At 35.0% G+C, this 24,713-nt stretch overlaps 1 protein-coding gene and 1 long non-coding RNA gene across 2 annotated transcripts; both read left to right on the forward strand.

The window, feature by feature from the left end:
- The first annotated feature begins 4,057 nt into the window (after positions 1–4,057).
- LOC136823715 (uncharacterized) lies at positions 4,058–6,618 on the forward strand. Its single transcript, XR_010849062.1, has 3 exons — positions 4,058–4,094; positions 5,530–5,603; positions 6,428–6,618. It is a non-coding gene; the product is annotated as an uncharacterized lncRNA (long non-coding RNA).
- Positions 6,619–8,555: 1,937 nt separating this feature from the next.
- On the forward strand, positions 8,556–12,082 carry LOC136823684 (uncharacterized). Its single transcript, XM_067079851.1, has 2 exons — positions 8,556–8,595; positions 8,721–12,082. The coding sequence occupies exons 1-2, from the start codon at positions 8,556–8,558 to the stop codon at positions 12,080–12,082; spliced, it is 3,402 nt and encodes a 1,133-aa protein (XP_066935952.1).
- The last annotated feature ends 12,631 nt before the right edge of the window (positions 12,083–24,713 follow it).

Below are 24,713 nucleotides of genomic sequence, written 5' to 3' on the forward strand. Positions count from 1 at the left end.
TTGCCGAACATTATAAAATCCCCGAACAGTCATGTAAAAAACCATTCCGTAAAATGTATGCTGTTTGTTATGATTTCTCGTTTGCCGGCAAACGTTTCGAGCGGCAAAATGTCCGCACCATGACCGCACTGAATACCGCACTTATTCAAATGGTGCTCTTTAGTGACCGATCGAGTGCGTTTGAATGGATTTTTAGAAAAGATTTTTGGATGATTTCTGGCCGATACAAAGGTATCATTTAACCGCACGGTAAATCGTTTCGCCGCTTTTTTGCCGCACATTTTATCGATCTGTCCGCACCAAGACCGGTCTCATTTTTAATGTACTCCAAATCGCTTGGGGGGTCATATATTTTATATACCATTTAAATCATTTTTTTCAGACAATTTAACAGATTTGATGTTTGAAGATGATGTGCAGTTTTTGAAAGTGAATGGTGACCATGTATTTCGACGTAAGTCATGTTTTAACTTTCTAAACTATCTTTACTTATCTAAAACTCAGGCTTTGAGGATCGAATGTTTTTTTAATTTCTAGTTCTATTAAATTTTCCAAACATCATAAACAATCGGACTTAACTTACGTTGAATAAGTGAACCAGATACATCATTTTACATCTGGCGCTGTTAACGCCGATTTTGCTTGACAGCCTGTAAAATCAATACAGTAATATTGAGTCACCCCTGAAATTGTTACAATAAAGTAATTTTTTTTCTACATACAGATGAGCTGAGCAGTGATGGAGAGTATCATTCTGAAAATGCTGGTAAGGAGATTTTTTTGTCTTATGCAAATATAAAACTAGAACTAGATGTTGAGTATGGGTAGACCATAAGTTTATATCATATTTATATTATTTGACATTAACTGGAGAAATAGAATAGAAGCTCATCAATACAAGATAGTGAGTGATCTCTTTTGATCAGTTCTTACAGGTGGTTGCACCCCAAAATCACGCGGTACCTCAAAACCCACGATTTCATAAAATGCAGTGTCAGTTATACTCCTTATGGGAAACTAAGTGTTAATATGCATTTCCAGATACATTAGTAAAAGGGCTAAACAGAAAACTATAATTTTTCATATTGCAAGCTCCTTACAGAAAATTACAGACCTGTAACGTCAAAAAAAAAAAACATGAAAAAAAGCCAATAAAATAATGAAACTTGAGACTAAGTTTGCAATTATGGTGAATTCTGGTAGCCCATATAACCCATCTTCGAAAATAGAGCTAATGGAATTGAGTCTTTAGCCTATTTTGAGATATTCAGACCCAAAACTCAAAATTTCGACTGTGGGGTGCATTTTTTTCTAAAAATGACATTAGTCAATATATAAAAAAAAATCAACAAACAACTGGTCAATTTCAAGAAGTCCTTCTCTGAAACACAATTTCTTTCAATAGCAACAATATTTTTCAACTAAAAATGAAAAAAATAAGTGAAAATAGCCTAAAATATGCTGTTTCTGTCCATACTCTTTACATTGTTAAAATGTTCGACAGCTTTTTCATAATCTGGAACATTGAATTTATCAGATTTTAAAGGAACCACTTTCAGAGGACCATATATCACATCAGCTAAGTCAAACAGTGACACATCTGGCAAATGAGCTGGTGTATCTTCAAGAATGATACCAGAGCCTACTTTGGGCTTCAAGCACCTAACTTCCAATTTCTCAACAAGCCCGTTTTCATCAGCCAAGAAACGTTTCAAGATTTTACCAACATACAGCTTGCTAATGCGCTTTGTACAATACACTACACCATACCACTTCCCCAAGAGAGAATCCTCAGTCACTTGATGGCTGAGTGTTTTCCAAGTTGCACTTAAGATATCTGCAGTACTTACATCATCCGTGTTGCTGGTTTCACTTTCAAAATCACTCTCATTCTCAGTATCATCAAAATCGGTATCAACAAAATCTGATTCACTTTCCTCGGTTTCTGACGCAGGTGCTTTCCTCTTGGAAGAACTTGCTGTAGCTGCTGCTGGAACAATCATGACTGGCTTTATCCCATCAACTTTGCACTTGGCTTTACTACAAGCTGACTTCAAAATGTCACTGGACATTGCTTGAGCCCGAATGCTTCGCATTTTGGTTTTTCACAAATACATTTCTCTTTGCATGTTTTGTATCTTCCTTTTTTTTGGCAGTGGCTTCCTTACTTTTGACTTGCTCTTGCTTCTTACTCTCGATGTCTTTCAGTACAGTGAGCACATTTTTGGCCTTCATTGATCCATGGACTTGTGTGATCCTTGTATTTTTCTTAGACAGCTTTGGTTTAACCTTTTGCACCGCAAGAAACCAGGGATTTCTTTCAGCACGATGCTCTTTTCGTGCAATTCATCTATGATACCCATGGCCTGGTTGAATTTATCTTGCCAATACTGTGGCGAGCCACGTCCTTTATCAGGAGAGACAATGGACATAGTTGATGATGTTGAAATTGCAGACGAGTTTGCATCGTCATCATTTGTATTGACGACGGCGACGGCAGCAGCCCTTTCAAATTTATCTTGCTGCATTATCTGTACACTTAGTTTTGTTGACGTGATACCAACCTTTCTTGCAGAATTAATGATACCCTCTTTGGAAACCAATTTATCCCAGATGTTTGCTAGAATAACCATGAAGGCTTCTCGACTTAAAGTGTTAAAGTCAGTAAACATTGATGCTTTTTCTTTTTCATACTCTTGGTGAATGTTCTTGTTTAACTGGTCCAAAAGTTGAGTTACTACTGTTGTGTCTGGTGGTGTCACAAACAGCCGTATTTGTTTTGAGAGGAGGAATTCAAGAACCTCGTGGTTCAGCCGAGAACTATGCCCATCTGATAGTAAAACTACTGGTCTTTCAACTCCTTTCCGCTCCAAGTAGTCATCAAAATTCACGAGCAGCGGCAAGAAAGGTTTCGTCAGTAGAAACTCCATTTTCGGCAGTGCTGAAGGACATCAAGTATCAATTTTTCAAGCTCCTTTTTGTTAATTGCCTGCATACACCTGTTTTTGTTCTTCACATACTGTACAATCATATTTTCTTCTTGTGATGTTAAGATTTTACAATACAATCTTTTTTCACCAGTTACAACTTTGCCATCAAGTCGCTTATTAATTGTTTCACGGTCCTTTATCAAGGGAAATTGACCTGTTTTAAGTGCTGCATAGCCACGTTTGCCATTTTCTCTGCACCAGGCCTCAGCTGCCTTCAATTGTTTTTCTTTTTCACTTGTTTGCTTTCTTAAAACCAATGCCTCCGCTTTCGTCGATGGGTTTGATGATTTGAAATTTTTTTTATGGTGTATACGCATAGAGAACTTGGGCTTCATTTTTTATATTTACTAAATTAAAATAGGTTGACAATAAAGTATGTTTTAATCAACTATAAAGCTTCTTATCAATCAAATGAATGACTTAATAGGTGGAGTAACTATCAAAGTAAAACCTCAGAAAGTATTTTTTTGGAATCTTGGCCCAAATTTTTAAAATTCTGAAAATGCCAAATTGGGTTTTGGGGCGCCTGTATTGTGGGTTTTGTAGTACTTTGGGGTATATGGCTTAGACTAAGTTTGCAAACTTATTTTCACTAGTATGACAATTGAATATGAAGATCGCATGCAAAAAACCACACTTCTAGCATTATTTGCCCAGCGCGCTTGCGAAGGGGCCTTTCAAGAGGAAATTTCCGTGTGTCTGTCCTGTCCTGTCTGTCCGCAGTCCGTGCCGTGTTCTGTTTTTCTGTCCTCTCACTTCTATCCGTGTTGTGTTTGCTCCTTGCACCCTCTTTTCTATTTTGTAAGCTTTCGCGCTCTTTACATTTACAACTTCAACACCAGGCGCTTCGACTGCTTCCTTGGAAACATGAAGAAGAAGTATGGGAATGAACTTGTTTCTTATCAATAAAGACTTTGTGCTTTAGAACATCCTGATGAATCAGTCTAAAATTCACACTGCAGACACGTTTTGCCACTTATAATTATTTACGTACGATTGCTGTTATTTGATCCATATCCATATTTTATCATATCCATATTGTTGCTGATCGACCAGTAATTCTTCATTATCACTGTTATTGGAATTATCAAGCTGCAAGCCAAGGTATGTAAATGTGTTATTATACTGTTGCTAATGAATCGAAAGTTAGCTTTATAGTTTGATTAAAGAAGTCCATCATATTTTGTATCCTTCTGGTGGAAAGCTTTCACTTAAGATCGCCAGTAGAGCACACTGTGCGTTTTACATACAGTATGAAGCTTAATCGAGCAACCAGTGCGACGGTCTGAAAAGCCGATGTTTTACTTACAGGCGCTCGATCGGGCAAGTCAAAAATTTGTGTTGGGCAACCATCATGCATCAATAATATGTTCTGCTCACGTTGCCCGATTTTCAAAACATAAATCCCAAGTCGGCCCAATCGCAATTTCGGAAAATTTTTTTGAATAGCCAAGCCCTTTTCTACATCACCATTCGCTTCAAGTTTTCACTTCACCCACCACACCACAGATGATGTTACGCAAGGAAATCGTCACAAGCCATAATGCGCGTTCAGCAGATTTTGAAAATGAAAGTGTAAAGAATAAACATTGCTGAAACATGTTTAAAACGCGGGTAAAAAGTCCTTGGCTGGTTTGTGAGCCTTTGAAATTTGTTTATTTTGTATTCTGATTGCTCTCTCATGATGCCCCGCCATTATGAAGTTTTTTTTGTGTCTGCTAAATGCGATTTTGGGATACTTTGCATTACCAACTTTTGCTTGCGGCAAACACCCTTGCCACATTGATTGAGTCCCATTTGAGTTTTTTGTCGTCCACCTTCATTGAAATTCACTGACATGATAGGGCGGCAATCTAAAATATGTTCCGTTCACGTCGCCCGACCGACTCACCTTCAAAACATATATCCCGAGTCAGACAAGTCGGAAAAAGTTTTTGATAGCTAAGCACTTCTTTGAATCATCATTCGCTAAGAGTTTTTGTTACTTAACCCACATTGAGTCCCGTTTGAGTTTTTTCATGTACCCTTATTGAAATTTTCAAGTCAAAATTCGACGACGCGGTAGGGCCCATACCCCCGAGAGCCGAAAATAAGGTCAGCTTTACACATGCGTTGCGCACATTGAATTTGGCAAATCAAAGATGGCGGCAAGAGATTTTGTTGATTGCCGACTTGATTCTTCGGGATTTATTAGATTTAACAAACCCGACAAAATCTACTACCGACCGACCGATCGACTGGATTTGAAGTTGTTTTATGACGCGAACAGAACATATTTTAGATAGTCATCTAGAGCCAACTGACTGGATTTGGGGATATTTTATGACGCAAACGGAACATATTATTGATATACGCTTAAGCAACAACCAGCAGCAAGGCAGAAAAATTTAAACACAGATTCTGTCCTTGCATCTTTCCAATCTTTGAAAATGGCTTATAGAACTAAACAAGGATTGACAGCCAGCTTTTTAGCGTTTTTTGATTGGTGTTCGATTGAGTTCAATGAATTGATTTTTTTTATTTTTTGTTTTTTTTTCAGCTTGAAAGTCAACTCTGGAAAACTTCTGAGAAGAATCATTTCCATCCATTGTCATCACTGGTGTTCGAGGCCAGGTTAGTACTTACTGGGATGATTTTAATTGTCTTTTAAGAATAGTATTATTTTGCTATAAAACAATAGCAGCTGAAAAACTTCTTTCCTCCAAGACTATTTTAAGTCTTAAATTAACCTTTTTTAAGAGTATAAATTAATGCGAATGACCAAAATTAATGCGAATGACCAAAATATTTAACCATTAAGTTTTGCGGAATTTAATCATGCGATTTTGGGCCAAATTCGCATTAATTAGCCCCACATTAATTTATACTCTTAAAGCCATATGAAATCTTTATATATCCATGTCCCCCGCAAAGATCCGACCATAAAATGCTGAGTCATCATAACAAATAAAAAATCGAGATTCAAATTTTATCAGGCCTATTCTATACATTCTTTAAGGTATTCAAAACCAAACCAAAAGTCAAATCTTTTGTACAATAAGGGGTGGCAGATTATTGCAGATGATGATTCAAATTCTTTTCTAGAATAATCTAAGTTAATAATGGTAGCAGCCCCAGCAAACATCAAAAAATTTTCTGGTTCCCAACTTTTGTCACTCTTATCTCTATAAGCCGGGTTATAAAGTTTGTAAAAAGACCCGAGAAATCAAAATTCAATAAAACAGAATAAAAATGAAGGTCCGCTCCTTAAGAGCTTCAGCTTGGGTGGCTGCCAATATGCCATTGGAATATCAGATAAGTCATTTTTGCCGACCACCCGCCCGTCTGGTACTTATAAGACACGCTGTGACAGGAACAATTGAATTTTTCGATGTCCAACCTATCACCTTTATGTCGTACAATATACATCTTACTAATTTTTTTTATTTTTTTTACAGATTTCAAGACCACCCTTCACTCTGTGTGAGGGGTTATACTCAGCATTATCAGCTTAATCGGCACTATCAGCTTAATCAGCACTATCAGCTCAATCGGCACTATCAGCTTAATCAGCATCTATCACTATCAAAATTTACTGAACTAAACTTACTCAGCTCACTGAATATTTGAAATAAATATACAAAACATACGTCTTTTTAATTCGTCTTATACTCCTCATTCGACACCTCGTGAGAAATCATGATATCCATAGAGGCTTACCGTATTTCAATAGGCAATTTTAACGGTACCCGGCAACTAGACCTCCGTTCCATTTATCGACATCTAGTTCTAAACTCATCTTTTTCCAGCAAAGGCATTTCCCAGGTTCTAAAACCGGCCCCATTTTTATTTGCGACGCTATATCTAAGCATAGTTCTAATAACCTATGGTGATATTGAAACTAATCCTGGTCCTGTCAATTTGCGCAAGGTAGTCCGTGCATCTTACAATCAAGGGAACGTAGACATATTTGGTCCCCAAGCAGGTACTCAATGTATGTATATGTCTACATCCGCGATATTATACTCTCATTTAAAACTTCTAAGAGATTGGGAAAGGTCTGATCTTGATATTATACTAAGGTTAGGCAATGACCTATACAGAGGTCTTGGCTATACTAACGAATACATCGATTTGACCGAGCTGCCTTCCCAAATAAACATCGAAAACGATGTTATTGAATTTCAACGTACCCCTGTGTCTGTGTCAGTCTTAAATGAAGACAGCAGAGGTTTTATTAGACCACCTCCTACTTTTAGTTGTGGGATCTTTCTAGCATGTGGCAACGGTACTGCATTTATATTTGGCAACAATAGTTTTTATGTCTTCAATTCCCACAGCCGTAATTCAGATGGTATGATTGGTGGTATTACGGGAACATCAGTCTTACTCGAGTTTAACACTGTAAGTGATCTAGAAGAATACTTAAAAGCATTCTATTTGAGACAGTTTCAAAACAATATTGTCGGCTTTGAAGTTCAGTATATAAGAACTATAATTTCAGATGATTCCCTAAGAACTTTTAAAAACAAACTCCGTAGTAGTTATGGATATGTGGAAAAAAGAAAACAATTAAATGAAAATTTCCGTTCTGGGGAGTGTAAAAAGTACAAACTTAGATCGGAGTTTCGTGAAAATAAAAAAAAATGTCAAAGTGAAGGTACCTCAACGAAATTTATAATCGAAGATATTAAAACTGGGAAACAGAACCATGTAAACGCCCAGGCAAATCTAGCAGACAAACTGAAATGCGAAAAAAGAGAGAAAGACCGAATTCGAAAAGCAAATGCCCGGTCTAATCTAACAGAAGAACAAAAACAAGAAAGAAGGGTGAACGACCGAACACAAAAGGCCAAAGTCCGGGCTAATCTAGATCTGACAGAAGAACAAAAACAAGAAAAGAGGGAGAAAAACCGAACACAAAAGGCTAAATTCCGGGCTAATCTGGATCCTACAGAAGAACAAAGACGAGAAAAGAGGGAGAAAGACCGAATGCAAAAGGCTAAATTCCGGGCTAATCTGACAGACGAACAAAGGCAAGAAAATAGGGAGAAAAAACGAATACAAAAGGCTAAAGTCCGGACTCATCTGACAAAAAAACAAAATCGTGAAAATAGAGAAAAAAATCGATCAAAAATGGCTTCTGCTCGGCAAAATCTGACAGAAAAACAAAGACGAGACAAAAAAGGAAAAGATAGAATACGAAAAGCTAACAAAAATGATGCTTTAGTCAATGAATCTAATAGTATACGGCGAGTAAATATGTTTAAAAAAGAAATTCGGAAAGGTCCTTTTTATATTTGCGTGATTTGTAACAGACTTCTTTATAAGGTATCTGTTGTTCTATTTGACGAAAATAAATATGACTGTGCTAACGAGAAAGTGTTTTCGTATCGTGTTCTTAGTTTCGACAATAAAGAATATATATGTAAAACCTGTCATAAGAAGTTACTCAAAAACAAACTTCCATGTCAAGCGGTTGCGAATGATTTGCAGGTTATAAATTTACCCGAAAGGTTTTCAGATATAAGAAAATTAGAAAAGGTTATCATTGCTAAACGTCTCTTGTTTAAAAGGATTACTATCATGAGTAAAGGACAAGCCCCAAAAATGAAAGGAGCAATATGTAACGTCCCGATAAAAGCAGATGAAATATGCAACATACTACCCCGTGGAATGGACAATAACGGAGTCGTTAGGGTGGCTTTGAAAAAGAAAATGAACTTTAAATCCAATGCCAATGCTGGATAGATTCCATCAACAACAACGATCAAGATGAAAATAACGAAATTCATTTCGTAAATGAGGAAAACATCGACCAAGTTAAAACTGTTGAACATGGCGAAGAAGAAGATGAAAACCCCCTAGATCATCTGCGCATTCCCGCTTCGGAAACAGTTTTCGTTCCCGAATTAGCACATGACACTGTTGACGACTCTAATATTGTTATTGCTCCTGGACAAGACCAAAACCCCTTACCCATAATTTGCGATGAAGATTGCGAAATGCTTGCCCATCCCCATTTATTTCCTACCGGTAAATTTGGATACACGTATAACAGGGATGAAAAGTTGAGCCCTTGCAGATACTTTAACCAGCGACTATTAAACTACACTCAAAAGTTTTCCTCCGACAGTGACTATATTTTCTATGCGCAATCTTTATTGCAGCATTTGAATTTGAACAATAGCATTAACACAGCTCTGAAAAAGATTCAAACAGAAGGATTGACCGCTGGCAATTTGTCTCAAAACTTTAAGGAGACAGTTTCCAATCTCGTTGCAAATGACAACGCATATAGTTTTATGAACAACTTAAAAGGCACCCCTGCTTATTGGAAACGATTCCTTTATGAAGTTTTAGCAATGGTAAAGCAATTAGGGTTGCCAACATTCTTTCATACTTTATCATGTGCTGACTTAAGATGGCCTGAAATTGTTGAAATCATTCAAAAAATAAAAGGGAAAGATATAACTGAAGAACAAATAAACAATTTGAGTTATTTGGAGAGAACGCAAATTCTACAATCAAATCCCGTCGTGTTGGCAAGACATTTTCATTATCGTCTCGAATGTTATTTTAAACACATTATCGCCAAAGGAGCGTTAGGAGGAAAGTTAAAGCACTATGCTATAAGAATAGAATTTCAAGCTAGAGGAAGTGCACATACCCACTGCCTTGTCTGGATTGACGGCGCTCCTGTCTTAACACGCGAAACCGTTGACGAATATGTTAAATTTATTGATAAAATTATAAAATGTGACCTCCCAGAAGATAAAAATAGCGAACTATTTGATTTGGTAAAGACATATCAAATACATCGTCATTCAAAATCCTGTCGAAAGTACAAAAATCAGTCCTGTAGGTATCATTTTGGCAAGTTTTTTACCGAAAGAACCATAATTGCCATCCCTTTAGACGAGAACCTACCAGACAAAGATGAAATACTTGAAAAAAGGAAATTGATCCTAGCTCCAGTAAAAAACTATATTGACAAAAACTTTGATCCAAGGCATAACAATGTTCATGACCCATCAAAGGATAACTATAAAGAACCGAATTCGATCGAAGAAATCTTGACGGAGCTGGGAATAACGAAAGAAACTTATTACAAAAACCTTGCTATCTCTCCCGATAAAGGTTTTCAAATACATTATAAGCGTTCTCCAGCAGCATGTTTTGTAAACAATTACTTTGAAGAAGGATTGCGTGCATGGGAGGCTAATATGGATTTACAGCCTGTCCTGGACTACCACCGAGCAGTTTCCTATATGTGTGCTTATATTTCCAAATCTGAAGACGAATCAACGGAAGCAATGAAACAAGCAGCAAAAGAAGCATTGGAATCGAATGCATCTTTGCGTGAAAAAATGAAATCAATATCTAGGGCTTACAGAACACATAGGGAAATGTCTTTACAGGAAGCTGTTTCTATTGTCCTCCCAGAAGTTTGGCTTAGAAAAACGTCCCCGGGAGTTACTTTTGCCAACAGTAATTTACCTGAGAACCGTTATCGTGTTTGTAAAAGTCAAGGGGAAATTTCAATTATGGATGCGGACGATAGAAATGTATTTAAAAGAAACATGTTAGATTGGTACTTAGATAGACCAGATGCAAGACACATGAACGGAAGATTTGCTGCAGTGAATCATTTATGTTTTGCTGAATTTTTAGCCAATTACATCCTTGAATCTAAAAAAGTAGAAGAGGAAAATGATTATCAACCGGAAATCCTTGAAGAATTGGATCCATCAGTGGTCATGGACCGACGTTTACCAGCATCATTCCCATTAATGTCTAATAAAAAGGAACGTTTAAAATTGCGTAAAACTAAAAGTGTTTTGAGGTATCACGTTCCGAGCAAAGAGAAAAAGCCAGAGCACTATGCTCATCATTTGCTGTTTATGTTTTTTCCGTTCAGAAATGAAAACGAACTCAAGGGCCAATCAGGAACATATACTGAAAAACTTCTTTTACCCGAAGTATTAGAAGAGATAAATAGAAACAAAGAGCTCTTTGAACCATTCGGTGATATGGTAGATGAAGCAATGCTGAATTTCCAAGAGAATCCAAGAGGCTATGATATTTACGGAGAACAGGAAAATGATGAAGTAAGGGAAGAAGAAATGAATGATGCAAACGAAGAAGAAACAAATTATGAAGAGGAAAATGAGAATGAGTACAGAGGAGGTGCTTCAGTACAAACCATTGAACCATTGATTTCAGATGATGAATTAAGTACAAGAATTCGATCTCTCAACGAAAAGCAAAAGTCATTTTTTGATTTCGTATTACGTTGGAGTAGAAAGTCAATGCAACAACTAAGAACTAATGCACTAGAAAAACCAGCTCCCTTTTATGTCTTTCAAACAGGTAGTGCAGGATGCGGAAAATCTTACACGCTTAACACAATTAAATTCTTTTTGGAGAAAGCTTTGACTTACGGCACAAGAAATGCATCAAAAGAAAGATTACTCATTATGGCACCAACAGGCGTCGCAGCTGTCAACGTAGCAGGTTCAACAATAAATTCGGTCTTCAGTTTGATTCCAGGTGATGAATGGTCCAAAAACATTCCTAATCTTCCAGATAAAAGTAGGTCAACTTTGAGAGAGCGTCTCTCGGAGCTAAAAGTAATCATTATTGATGAAATTTCAATGGTCTCAAAATACCGTTTACTTCACATTCATCAACGGCTTTGTGATATCTTTGGATGCAGTGAGAATATTCCATTTGCTGGTATATCAATAATAGCTTGCGGAGATTTTTATCAATTACCCCCAATAAAAGGAGGAACAATATTTTCTCCCTTCCCAGAAGCTTTGTTGAATATCGATCATATTTGGAGAAACTTCAAATTAGTTGAACTTACTGAGGTGATGAGGCAAAGGGGCGATCAAGTGTTCATTGATATTTTAAATAATATTCGACTTGGAATAACTCAAGTAAATGACATGGAAGTCCTCTCTCAGAGAGTGGTCACAGAAAGCCATCCTGATTATCCGAGAGAAGCTATTCACTTATGGGCTGAAAATAAACCAGTTGATGCTCACAACAAAATGAAACTAGATGAGCTACCCGGAGGACAAATTAAAGTTATATCACTTGATTAAATTTCCTAAAAACATATGTAATTCAGATAAAAATGAAGTTTATCGACGCGGTCAAATGCAAACGGGAGGGCTAGCTTATGAATTTGTTTTTAAACTTGGTGCTAAAGTAATGATAACATCGAACATCGACGTCGAAGATAAGCTTTGCAATGGTCAGATTGGAGTAGTCGAACATATAAGATTTGATCGTGATGAAAGAGTAAATCGTATATACTTGAAAATGGAAACTGACGATATTGGTGTCAAAGCAAAGAACAGGGATACATATGGACGAGCAAATAATCTAGTACCAATAGAGAAGATAGAGAAAGAATTTGGGGTTAAAACAACGAAAACATATCCTTCTGTCAAACGTATTCAATTTCCGTTGATGCTTTCGTGGGCATGTACCGTTCATAAAGGGCAGGGAAAGACATTTTCTCAAATTTTTTTCAATATGACTCTATTCGGCCAAAGGAGTTTTAAGCCAGGTCAAGTTTATGTTGCTTTAAGTCGTGTTACTTCCTTGCAAGGATTGAACTTAATGGGTATTTTCAACCCAAATATCATAAAATGCGATGCGAAAGCTACAGACGAATACAATGAGATGAGAGAAAATATGAGCCTTGAAACAAAAAAACCACGTGAAAGAAACAGGAACGAAATCATCGTATCTCTTCTTAATGTGCGCTCATTGAAAAAACATGCCGTAGATATAAGTTCTGACAGAATCCTGATGGAAAGCTCCATAATATGTATGACTGAAACGCAATTGGAGGAGCATAATAATACTGAGGAAATCGAAAATATCCTTGAACCGTATGTTAATAATTTAGCAGAACATGTATATTCTAACACTGCTATTGCCTACAAGCAAGGTATCGAAATATTGGGTAGCAGTAATTTACCTGGGGCCACACGTCTCACACTGAGTCATTATGGTGTAGATTTTCCCATTAATATGATACTACTATATCGCCAACAAAATCTTAATAATGATCAATTTCTGTATACGATCGAACATCTTATGGGAAATTATGACAATGTTCATATCATTTTAGGAGACTTCAATAAGAACTATTTTACTGAAGAATCAAACTTTTTAAGAGATCGATTGGAAAATTTCGATATGGTTGTTCATGAACCAACACACATATCCGGCTCATTGATTGATCATGTGTACATCCATAAAGAATTAAAAACAATATTTGAAATTAATTCGAACATTCATAGCGTCTATTATTCAGACCACGAAGCAGTCCAAATCAAATTGAGAAAACTCAGTAGTTGAAATGATCATATTTCATTATTCTATAGTTTATTTTTGTCCATAATTTTTGTATTCGCTGAAAAAGCGGCGCAGTTGAACACGACTGGATGGTTATTCACAAAAACAAAAACCACCCTGTACATAACCCGCCCGCACGACAACCGCCAATATGGCAGATGTATATTCTTATTTGTAAGTTAGGAGAAATTCCTCTTTGATCCATTCACTTATTATATCATTTTTTTCGCGATCAAAATCCAAAATCTCCTAACCATTTGTGAATGTCGTATGGCTCAAGTGTTGCATTCTGGGTCAAAAAGAATTCGCGTGAATAAAATTCTGAACCAGTTCTTCGGTCCTTCTTCTAAACTGCTGTTACTAGAGACAGACGCAAAAAGTATGTATCTTTGAAATTTAAATCGGTTTTAATCTGATGAATCCAAATGCGATTGATTATATTAAACATTGTGCTGTCATATATTCGGCTAATACTCAGTAAATTAATCTATACTAAATACCAAGTGTTTCACTTCAAAATCTTTACTTTTCAGAGAGAAAATCATTGGATCGTATTATGGCAGCTGTTACTCCAAGGAAACGTCCACAGAAAAGAAAGTTTGAAACATCAGGTATTAATTCACAATTCAACTAATTAAGTCAGATGCCTTTCAAAACTTGCCTAGAAAAGCTGAATCAACATTTGAAACACATTCTTGCAGATTCTAGCAGATTCTTGCATTACTTCCTGCTGATGAGAATCTTGCTAGATGTTAGTCAGCAAGTCCCCGTGGGTATCAGGTTACTGATGTTTGAAATAAACTTTTTCGACAATTTTGAGGTATCCATAGCAACGTAATTTCTAAATGACATGTCATCATTTTATAATGAATTAAAATTGCAAATGACCAATTAACTAATTTTAAGATAATAAACAAGAGCAGCCATTTGCTAGGAAGTATGAAATATCTGTTTTGGGGTCCTTTTTTCCTGGAAAAATATCAACTGTTCTAGGAAAAAATGGGACTCCTAGAAAATGTATACTTGTTCAATCAATAAAAATAATACGGTGCTGCTGGAAAAGTATAACAGCTTTTCTCTGAGAAAGTTATGTTGCCCCTGGAAATATTAGTGTTTTTGCAACTTAGCTCCTCAATTTTTGAACAGATTGTCTGCTGGAAAATTGTACGTGTTTTTCATTAAAATGTGCTCCTGGATTTTTAGAACAGAGGTATTAGGCTTAGATGCCCTCCGGATCATTGCATACCATTTAGAAAATGGATGGCAAATGTATATAAATAATAAAGTTTCGAACACTTTGACATAGGCACCACCAAATTTTTTATCTTGACATGATTTTTCATATTGTTTGAAGCAAATAGTACGCTGTATATGAAATTGATATAGTCAAAAGTTCATTCAAACAAAAACATCTCAAAAAAGCAAGAAACCCAACAGGATTTTTTCCAGGAGCAATTTGATCAATGAGCAGAGATGTTTATTTTCATTTAAATTTTCTTTGTTTGCTTTAGAACTTCACGACCTATGTGGCTATGTATCATTTGTATCGGGTATCAAAATACCAAAAAATCCTGAAAAGTCAAAAGCACCCTACTTCGAGATGTATGTTGCACTTGAGAACAAGGAAGAAAGAATTGCCTCATGGAACATTGATGATCAACCAACCCTTTTAAACAAACTGCATCAAGGAATCAACATAACTGGATTATCAAAATCATCAGATGGTCAAGGTTTTTCCTTCATTAGTCAAACCAAGTTTATGGATAAAAGGCCAAATTTTGCATATGTACAAGTTAATGTCGAACCAACACCTTTAAATGAAGCATTGCAACAGCCTCTTTACTCCAGAGTTACTCTAGAGGTACGTATCACTAAATTGCACCATGGTGGTATTTCCTACGATGGGCTTGCATCCAGGTCAGCTGAAGTTATTGATAACAGTGTCAACCAGCCTCGCGAAATAACACTTTACGGTAATCTTACAACAATGATTGAATTAAATAGTGCCTACAGGCTTACATACATGACTTTGAACAAGTTTAATGGTGTGCGTGTGTTCAAAGCATCTGACCTTACAAGTTTCGCTCCTTCTATCAATGAGATTGCGGCTCCAATGGCAGAAACAAACATCTTCATTGGTCAGGTCCACAGTGTTGTGATGTCATCATTGGCCACATTCTACAAATGTCCTCACTGTGGGGAAACATTAGATAGTAATGGCTCCTCAGCAATGTGCCCTAATACAAACTGTGGCGTAGGTCTCTCCACGAATGCAATTGTTAGTGTTAAAGAAATCAAATTTACTGTTCGCAGTGATAGCAGTATCGTAAGAAATTTCAAATGTAGCCATCAACTTGTTGAAGCAATGATCAATCAATCAGTCGAAAACAAAATGGTATTTTTCCAAAAATTTATTGACACTAAAGTTGTAGTAACTTTTGAAGAAGCAAGTGGTGATGTTGTATCAATTGAAGAGACCTTCTTCTAATTCAATTTACCAGATTTTATTTGATTCCTGATTTGATTTATTCCAGCTTAAAATTATATGCTAAGTCCACTGACCTTTGTTTGTATTTCTTTAAAAAGAAAATGCCTTGAACTGATTTGGTATCGCATCAAATCTTTTTCTCATTACCTTTTTTTTTGACTTTATAGCACTATTTCCTATCCGTCATAGAAATACGTCTTAACTTTTTCTTGCCTGCGATTCTAGCCCTTCGAGCTTACCTCTTCATTGATGAACACTGTATGACGTCACTGGTTTGAGAGCTGCTAAATAGTTGCCGCCCACAGATCTGTAAAACCCGAAGGGCTAGATATGACTTTACGCTTTCTCCAGCAAAAAAAAGTGAAGCACATTTAGGTTGTTGTTAGTTTCGTTTGATGACGTAGAGCAGGTTGGTCAAAATTATTAATTCAATCTGCTCAGAAGCTCGAAATCACACGCTGGGCCTTCACGCCGCTAAGGCTTCTTGTTATTTATTAAATTACAGCCAAAATAGAGTTTGCGGGTTTTGGGGTGCGCAAAAAAAAATAGTACCAACTTCAATACCCTGTAAAAAAATCAAGAGATGCATATGAATAATCAGATACCCCAGGAAGAACCATTATTAATCCAAAGTTTTGAATGGTATAATAAAAATAATCCAATAACCAACACAGCTCATAATATAACACCCTGGTTTTTTGCGTGGGTTTTGGGGTGCAACCACCTGTAAGTGAAATTTTGCAGCAAAGTTCACTTCAAATAAGTCAGAAGAAAATTTACTATTTTTCCAAAACATTACTTTATTGCGATAAACGTTCGAGATTTTGCGGATTTGGGTGTCATCCGTGAAAATCCGCGAAATTAAATCCCATTGGAAATTTGAGTAGGCCCAACCGCAAAAGTTTATCGCATTAAAGTACACAAAAAACTTTCGTCCGGAGTTATTAAATAAAAGATGATACTTACTGCAATTTACATGATGTGTAAATTTTTCTCTTAGAAGAAGAGCCAAATCACGACTTGGAAGAATCAATAACAGAAAGCAACATGTCACCTATAAAGGAAGGTAGGAATATTATGCTTAGTTTTTTTACTACAAATGTATTTTAACATTTTATCACCTAAGGTCAAAGGCAATTAAAATATTCTTTAAGGCAGAAAGCTCAAGCTCAAGCTCATTGTGTTTGTATAAGTTTTTAATGATTTTCAAGTTTTTAGAATCGGTATGGTTAACTTAAGAATGTATTATTTACTTAAAGCAGAAAGCACTCAGGCTTCGACAGGACTCACGCCAATTGTCAAAGAAGGTAAAATCCTACAACTGATTTTTTGTCAATTTAAAGTCTTCCTTTTTGGAACCGATTTACCTGGATTTACACTCAATTAAATTTTCTGTTTGGAAAATTCTGTTTTTATTTACAAATTACCTCAAATAATCCCAAAAGCTTTTTAAATTGACATGGATTTCTCAAAGGAAACAATTTTCTAGATTGTTTTTGATTGATTTTTTTTTCTATTTAGTACAAAGGGTACCAGTAAAACTGAGGAAGAAAATTCAGAGAGAGTAAGTGAATGTCATATTGCATATTTCAGGGAGGGTCAAGCAGTTAGTACAATCCATTATGCCATTGAGTCATTTAGTTTAAGAGATCAAAAAAGTCTTGATACTTTTGAAAATCGAGTCTAATTTTCATTACACTTGATGTTATAAAAACATCAATAAATTGAATTAAATACATATTTTGTTGTAAGGTCACAGTTACACTTTTATTTATTTTTTAGCAAACAATTCGAACAGTATTGCAAAGCCTTGGAAATGGACGAATTTATAGAGAAGGAGTCAAAATGTCCGACTGGAATGAAGTTGAAATAAATTTCCATCAGTCTTCCGTAACTAGCATTACTTTAAGGGAATAAATTAATGCAGAATTAATTAATGCGAGCGACTCCAAAAAATGTTAATGTTTTGCAGAATGACTTGATACCAGCAGTCCCATTTTAGGGATTTTGCGAAATTAATTAATGTGAAATAGCGTTTCGGTTGATTTTTTCCATTTTCTTTATTGCGTTTTAGCAACTGGTTTTGGCACTTACTAATGATTTTCCGATCTATTTTTTGAATGGCCAAAATTCAAAAGAATCATAAAAACAATCCATATACGACAACAAATCCAATTAGGATATACTAGACGGTTCCCGTCGTCGCAAACGCCGGTTAACGGTTTTGCTTGCACATCAAAAGCCTTTAAAATACTATAATGTGGGTTAATGCCTGACGTCGTTTTGGCTTAAAATGCCGAATATAATAATAAAAATTATACTTCTAGACTTTCTACATTAGTCAAAATTTTGTGTCTGTAAGCCTCGATGATATGACTTTTTAAGATAACGGAAGTTTGTGTTCAATGAAATGCCATAGTGACCCTGTCAAAATTATCGAGGGTACCCGTCGTTGCAGACGCCCAAAGGTGTCTGAGGAGGTGAGAGGGTTGCTTTTAGGAACGAAAAAGCCTTAGTTGTGAAGGAGAGGCTCGCGCTTTGCGATTGAGCACTGAAGGTTTTCCCGTTTGTTGGCTTCACATGCAGACAGCTCAAAACCGGCGCATATGCAATGCAACCAACATTGAAACCTTTTTAAATAATGTTAGACGAAGTTTAATCATCAAACAACAATATTGGATTTTGTTGCGCTAGTTGATATAAAATAATTCGAAACAGTGTAACAAAAATGCCACACGTTTTTATTTGAAACTTTGTGACGTCGCAGTACTTTTTATGAAATTGACGTGAGAACTTTTTTCGTTTACAAATAGCAGTGTAGAGTCTTCTGTAATCCGAGTTTTCTACGCTTGTCAAACTTAGCGCGACACTTTTTGTATCGAAGGTGGATAGGTTTTCCAGCCGCGGCGTTCAAATTTTAGAAACCTTAACATATGTTACTGGGCTAGCGTTACAGACATTTTTCATAAACTCTTTTAGTATAGTAAGATAATTTAGTCCCTCTTAATATAAAAGAAAATTCTATTAACTAATATTTGAACTAAAATGTTTCAGCTATTCAAAGAAGCTGTAACTTCAACAGATGACAGTAAATCGTTGACCATGTTGAAGTCTAAAATTAGAAAAATCTTGACTGGCCATAGAGGGTACCTTCATGTAAGTTCCCATTTACATTTTTCTACAGCCTGATCTCCTTTGTTCTGTAATATTAATTCCTCTAAAGGTAGTTTAAGATATTTCTTACCAAATTACAAATGCTTTATCATAACCTTTAAAATTTAGAGCGTGAGTGAAGCAAAGAAGGAATTGATAATTGAGGATCCAAAGACGATAGTGCAACAAATGCCACCTGATTTTAACATGAAACCTGGGTAAATATGATAATTCATTTGAATAAGATTGTTTAAATTTGGCAATGGGTATTTACGCATTGTGTATTTTATAATTCTAAGTGAACTTCTTGATACAAAATTTTGAAATACCTTATTGGTATTATATTTCGCGGGTTGCGATTCGCAAAATTTTACTAGGATGGAAATTTTTGCGTGTACTAAATTTTACGATTCACTAAATTGGGCATAAAAAAAATCACAAAAAATTTTTGTACACAAAAAATTCCTCAAGCAAATCCACTTATATTTCAGCTCACATGTGTGGTGCGGTGCGTTCATAGAACATTTTCTAAAGGACAACGGAGGCAGTTATTTTAGAAGATGTCAAAGACGGTAAGTCAAGTCTATCATTTGCTTATAAGCTTTCTTATTCCCAAAACTTGTGTTATTATTTCAATTTGGATTTGCTCAAATCTCCTTTTTTAATATATCTGGGGGGAATTTGAGGTAAAAACGAGCGTAAAAATGGGGGGGGGGGGGGTGTACTCAAAACGCTGACAAACAAGGTGGGGGTCTGAAAATTTGGACGAATGTACTTTTTGAATGCTCCCTATATCAAAGTTAAAAACAAACCTTCAAAAAATTTGTTAAAACATGTGTCCCATAAACACACTTTGGTGCTACCAAAGAATAACTACCAGGAACTACCAGGAATTACCAAGAAGGAAAAACTTGCGCTATTAGAGGTATGTTTTTGAAAATCAAATATGTTTTCTTAGTTGTTTTTTTTTGCATCAGGATTATGTTTAAAGTTTTTCAAAAATTTGTGAAAATTTAATCCTAGCAAAAATTTTCAACATCTTTGGACACAAAGTTGCAAAATATAATCCTTCCTTAAATTCCTTAAATTAAGTTACTCAAAAAATGATTTTCAACGAATTTTATTTTTTTTTCGAAAATGCACCCTTTTGCAATTCAGGTTTCGTTTTGATTTTTCAGAATCATTTTATCATATAATTTTTTGTTATTATTACTTAACAAAATACATGTAACCCTCTTTTAAAAAGTAACCGGTAAACAATGCAAATTTTCAAATTTCAAGATTGATGTAAGATTAAAATTAAAATTTTTGTTTAGAATGGCGACATTCTTTACATATCAAAGACCAACACTAGTCCGTTGAAGTTGAATAATAGGTAGACAGTGACAAAATTTAAACTAAACCGATTGTTAAACAGCTTTTTTTTTGCAAACAGTGCAGATGTGAATAAATCTTTCAGAATGGTAGCCTGCATAGTGGTGATAATTTTTGTGTTGACCAAAAGAGCTTTTTTATTTCATTTATTATAAATCGGGTTACTTTTTTAAATAAAAATTCAACAATTTTTTTCAGACCCTCCTAAAAGAAACTTGACACTACTACAGACAACAAAGAGAGACCCAAGATTAAGCTGTTAAGCAAGAAAATATAGATAGAAGAGCAAGAGAATGAAAAACGAAAAGAGAAGATAAAGGCAAAGAAAGCAGCGGCAAAAAACGAAAATGCTAGGCAGCCACAAGTGAAAAGGGTCAAATCAAGTAAGTATGAATGCTATAAAGGAATTAAGTCAAATTATTGCTTGAATCATTGAGCTATCAAACATATATAGTCTTGTGTCAAATCATCTAAAGGGCTACTTAAACTACACAATATATTGACAAGCAATATTTGACAATGTGGGTTGGGGACTGCAGTGTACGAAGTAAACAACTGGTACTCTATTATATAAAGGAATTTTCTTTCCGTTAACGATACCTCTAAATTGTTGGAATATTGCAAATCAAGCTGACAATAAGCTGAAAATGGAGGAAAAAATCGATGAAAATGACCAAGAATTGCCGCTTGAAAATGAGGTTTGCACCCCAACAAAATGCATTATTAGAGAAGAAACAATACCAAAAGACACTCTGACCTGCAGGAAGTGCCATCGAGATGTTCATTATAACTGTTCCCAGCTACCAATCTACCAAATACAGATTTGCTTAACGTTTAAATCTAGAAGTTTCCAATGTCAAAGTTGCGTTAAGATCTCACCAGAGCTGATGGAACGAGTTGAAACATGCAGAAACGCCAAAATCGAAGGACTTCAAAAGGAAATTAAAGCATGTGAAAACATCATGAAAGTTCAAAATGAAAAATTCTCCCAACTGAAATCAAACGACCTCAACGTTATTACAAATGAAATCAAAGAAAGCCTTGAAACAAAGATGAGCATACTCGAGAAGAAGATAGAAACAAAGATCGAGAACATCATAATCGAAAAGAAGCAAAAGCTGAAAGAGGTTAGTTATGCTGAAGTTGTATCCAAACAGATGAATCAAGAATCAAATAAGGTGGAGAAAATGGCTCGAAGTGAAACAGTCGGCAAACAACGATCCACAGCATACAATCCAATTTTCCATGGAATCAAAGAAAATTTTGAGGAGCCCGAAAATCTACGACGAGAAATTTATTAAGTACAGAATCCTTGGATTACAACTGGGTATCAAGGACATAAAAATTGTAAACACACAGAGGATTGGAGTATTCACGGAAGAGAAAGAGGAGGAAGGGAGGTATCGACCAATCAAGGTAGTTTTCGAAAATGAAGAAGACAAGATCAAAGTCTTAAGAACCATCACGACATACAAAGGCCCTCCTTCATCCTATCGAGCAACAGAAGACCTCACAGTTATTGAACGATTGACAATCAAAGAATTTAGCAAGAGAGCACGCGAGCTCAATGCTCAAATGAAAGACAAAACTATTCAATTTAAAGTCAGGGGAAGCCCCAGAACAAAATTATACCTAAAGAAAATTGTAACAACAAGCGTTTGTAAAAAGATAGGTTCTTAGAGGCCCACGGCGCGCCTTGAACCTCAATCCTTTGATAAATAAATATATTGCCAACACTCAGCAATCAATATCTTGATATTTTGCCTAACAATAACTTAAAAATTCTTGTGCAACAAATGTTTAAAATTTTGGATTTTCAAATGACAACAGACCATTTTTCCTATAGTTAGGATGTCATATTGAATAACTAAAAACTGGTTGTATTCTCCAAAACAACTATTTAACTTTACATTTTATTTTAGCTGCTGAAAAGAGACCAAAAGCCAAATATGACCCAAACATATTAATCCCCAAGTTTATGAGGCTACAAAAGAACCCGAGAAAGGTTAGTTTCACACTGGTCTCAATTGTAGTCTGTCTCTGTTTATTCCTGTCATATGTATGTATCAGAAGTGTGAAATTAAATATTTTGTAAATACCAAGAAAGAGGGGTCACTTATATCACTTTTAAGTGAACAAGATTTTCTCAGATTTTTTAAGATTTTTTGGTTCGTTTTTTGGATTTCAGCCGGGTAATAATTTCAATTAAGGATTATGGGAAAGGAAAAATCTATCAGCGAGAATAAATAAAAAAATAAATTTAATTGCAAAGAAAATGTGTTTGATAAACATGAATATTTTCGATTTCTATCTGGGGACCCTCTTCTATCTATTTTAAATACTTCGTACTAAGAGGTCCTACTGAGTACTGTAGTAGGCCATTGACTATAGATACAATGTTGGGTTATATATTATTTTTCTTTTCATCAATTTTTAATTTTTTGACTGAGAAATATTATTTTGAATTTAAGATTTGTCGTCTACTCCAAAATTGCGAACCCAATCCAAACCATCCATGTCCACCATCACAAAACAAAAACAAAAACCTGGCTATACCTACACATATCAGCCACCTGTAAATATATACAAAGAAGTAGTAGTTCCTGAAGGAGCAACAAGAAAGAGGAAAGCAAAGAAACTTGAATCAGATTGATTTACACACAACCAAATTGATTTAAAACAGAATTTCTAATAAATTTAATTTTGGGCCTATTTGTTTCATCGCTATTTTTGCTATATTTACACTCATCTCAATTTTTTTTCTATCCAAAACTTTAGCAGTTTTTGTAAATAAACTTGCAAACTTCCTATCAGCAAATATAGTAAAAACATCAACCTTCTACAAGCAAAGCAAAGAATGCCATCTCCTCACAGTAAAAATTGCATCTAAAATCAGACTGGATGATGTTTTCTTAGCCTGATTGCCGATTTTTATACCAATAAAATTAGAGAAGTGAAGAGCTGAAACTGTAGCTTGCTCTACACACGGGTCTATATCTGAAATCAAAACAGCAGTTAATTTCATCATGGCAGGATAGTGGCCACACAGCCGTGAAAAGGCAATGGATTGAAAGTCACTTTTTAAAATCTAAAGCACAACTAGGGATCATCAAGATGGCAGACGGGATTTCATAGCACTTTTAGCAGATAGCATCTACAACATTTATAGTAAGCAGTAAGTGAAACAAATAGGCCTTTCTTAGCTTTATATTTCAAATAATTTTAAATTCCAATATAGAAAAGTGGCTGGTTTTATTCATTTTATTTATTTATCAATATCTAATTAACCACAAATTAAGCTACAATTGGAAAATATCTATATAAATTTGTCAAATAACCAAATTAATTTTGGTATTTCTAGTTAATTACAAATTTAGTTACAATTAGTCGAATAACCAAATTAATTTGAAGCGAAATTTCTAATTAATTACAAATTTAGTTACAATCAGAAAATATTTATATAAATTTGTCAAATATCCAAATTGATTTGAAGCAGAATTTCTAATCAATCACAAAATAAGTTGCAATTGGGAAATATCTATATAAATATGTCAAATAACCAAATTAATTTAAAGTGTTTTAGTTAATTACAAATTAATCAAATTAATTTGAAGTGGAATTTCCAATTATTTACAAAATAAGTTATAATTGGAAAATATTTATGTATTTGTCACTGAAATAACCTAATTAATTTGAAACAAAATTTCTAATATATTTGTTCTCATTTCTTAGCTTTATATTTATAATCATAACATTTAATTCCAACATAGAAAATGCCTGGTTACAATATAATAATAACGTTCCAGTGAAACTATTATTTATTTATAAATAGTATATTTTTATATATTTGTCGAAAAATCAAATTTATTTGAAACAGAATTTCTGATTTATTTCTTCTCATTTCTTTATATTTCTATTCACAGTCAATATTGATTTCAATATAGAAACTGTTTAATTACAATTGAAATACAATTTAATTTCATTTGAAATATAAGTTAATTGCAATTGAGATATGAATTTGTTTTCCCCTTTTTCACAATTTATTCGGGAAAGAAAATGGATAATTAGTTTGTCTTTGTAATATACTCTTAGGTGCCAAATAAACGGGGGGGTTCGAATAAACGGGGGGGTTGGAAAATTTTTTCAAATCAAATAAACGGGGGGGCCTAATTACCGGGGGGGTTGGAAAATGGACTTTTAAAAACCCTAAAAAGGGTCAAAATAGACTAAATTTAGGCTTTTTAGAGTAAAACAAGAAACTTTCCTTTTGGGAGCTGGGAATTTTTTCAAAAATTAATAAACAGGGGGGGGGGGTCCTAATAACGTCCGGGGGGGGGGTTGGAAAAAAA

The sequence above is a fragment of the Clytia hemisphaerica genome, unplaced genomic scaffold, assembly GCF_902728285.1.
Source record: "Clytia hemisphaerica strain Z4C2 unplaced genomic scaffold, Clytia hemisphaerica genome assembly, whole genome shotgun sequence".
Lineage (NCBI taxonomy): Eukaryota > Metazoa > Cnidaria > Hydrozoa > Leptothecata > Clytiidae > Clytia > Clytia hemisphaerica.

What these genes read in the sequence shown, in the direction of transcription:
- LOC136823684 (XM_067079851.1), top strand. Translation starts at nt 8,556, where the DNA reads ATGAGTAAAGGACAAGCCCCAAAAATGAAAGGAGCAATAT. An exon ending in AAAAATGAAAGGAGCAATAT is followed by an intron (nt 8,596 to 8,720) that starts GTAACGTCCCGA and finishes AATGCTGGATAG; the next exon opens with ATTCCATCAACAACAACGAT.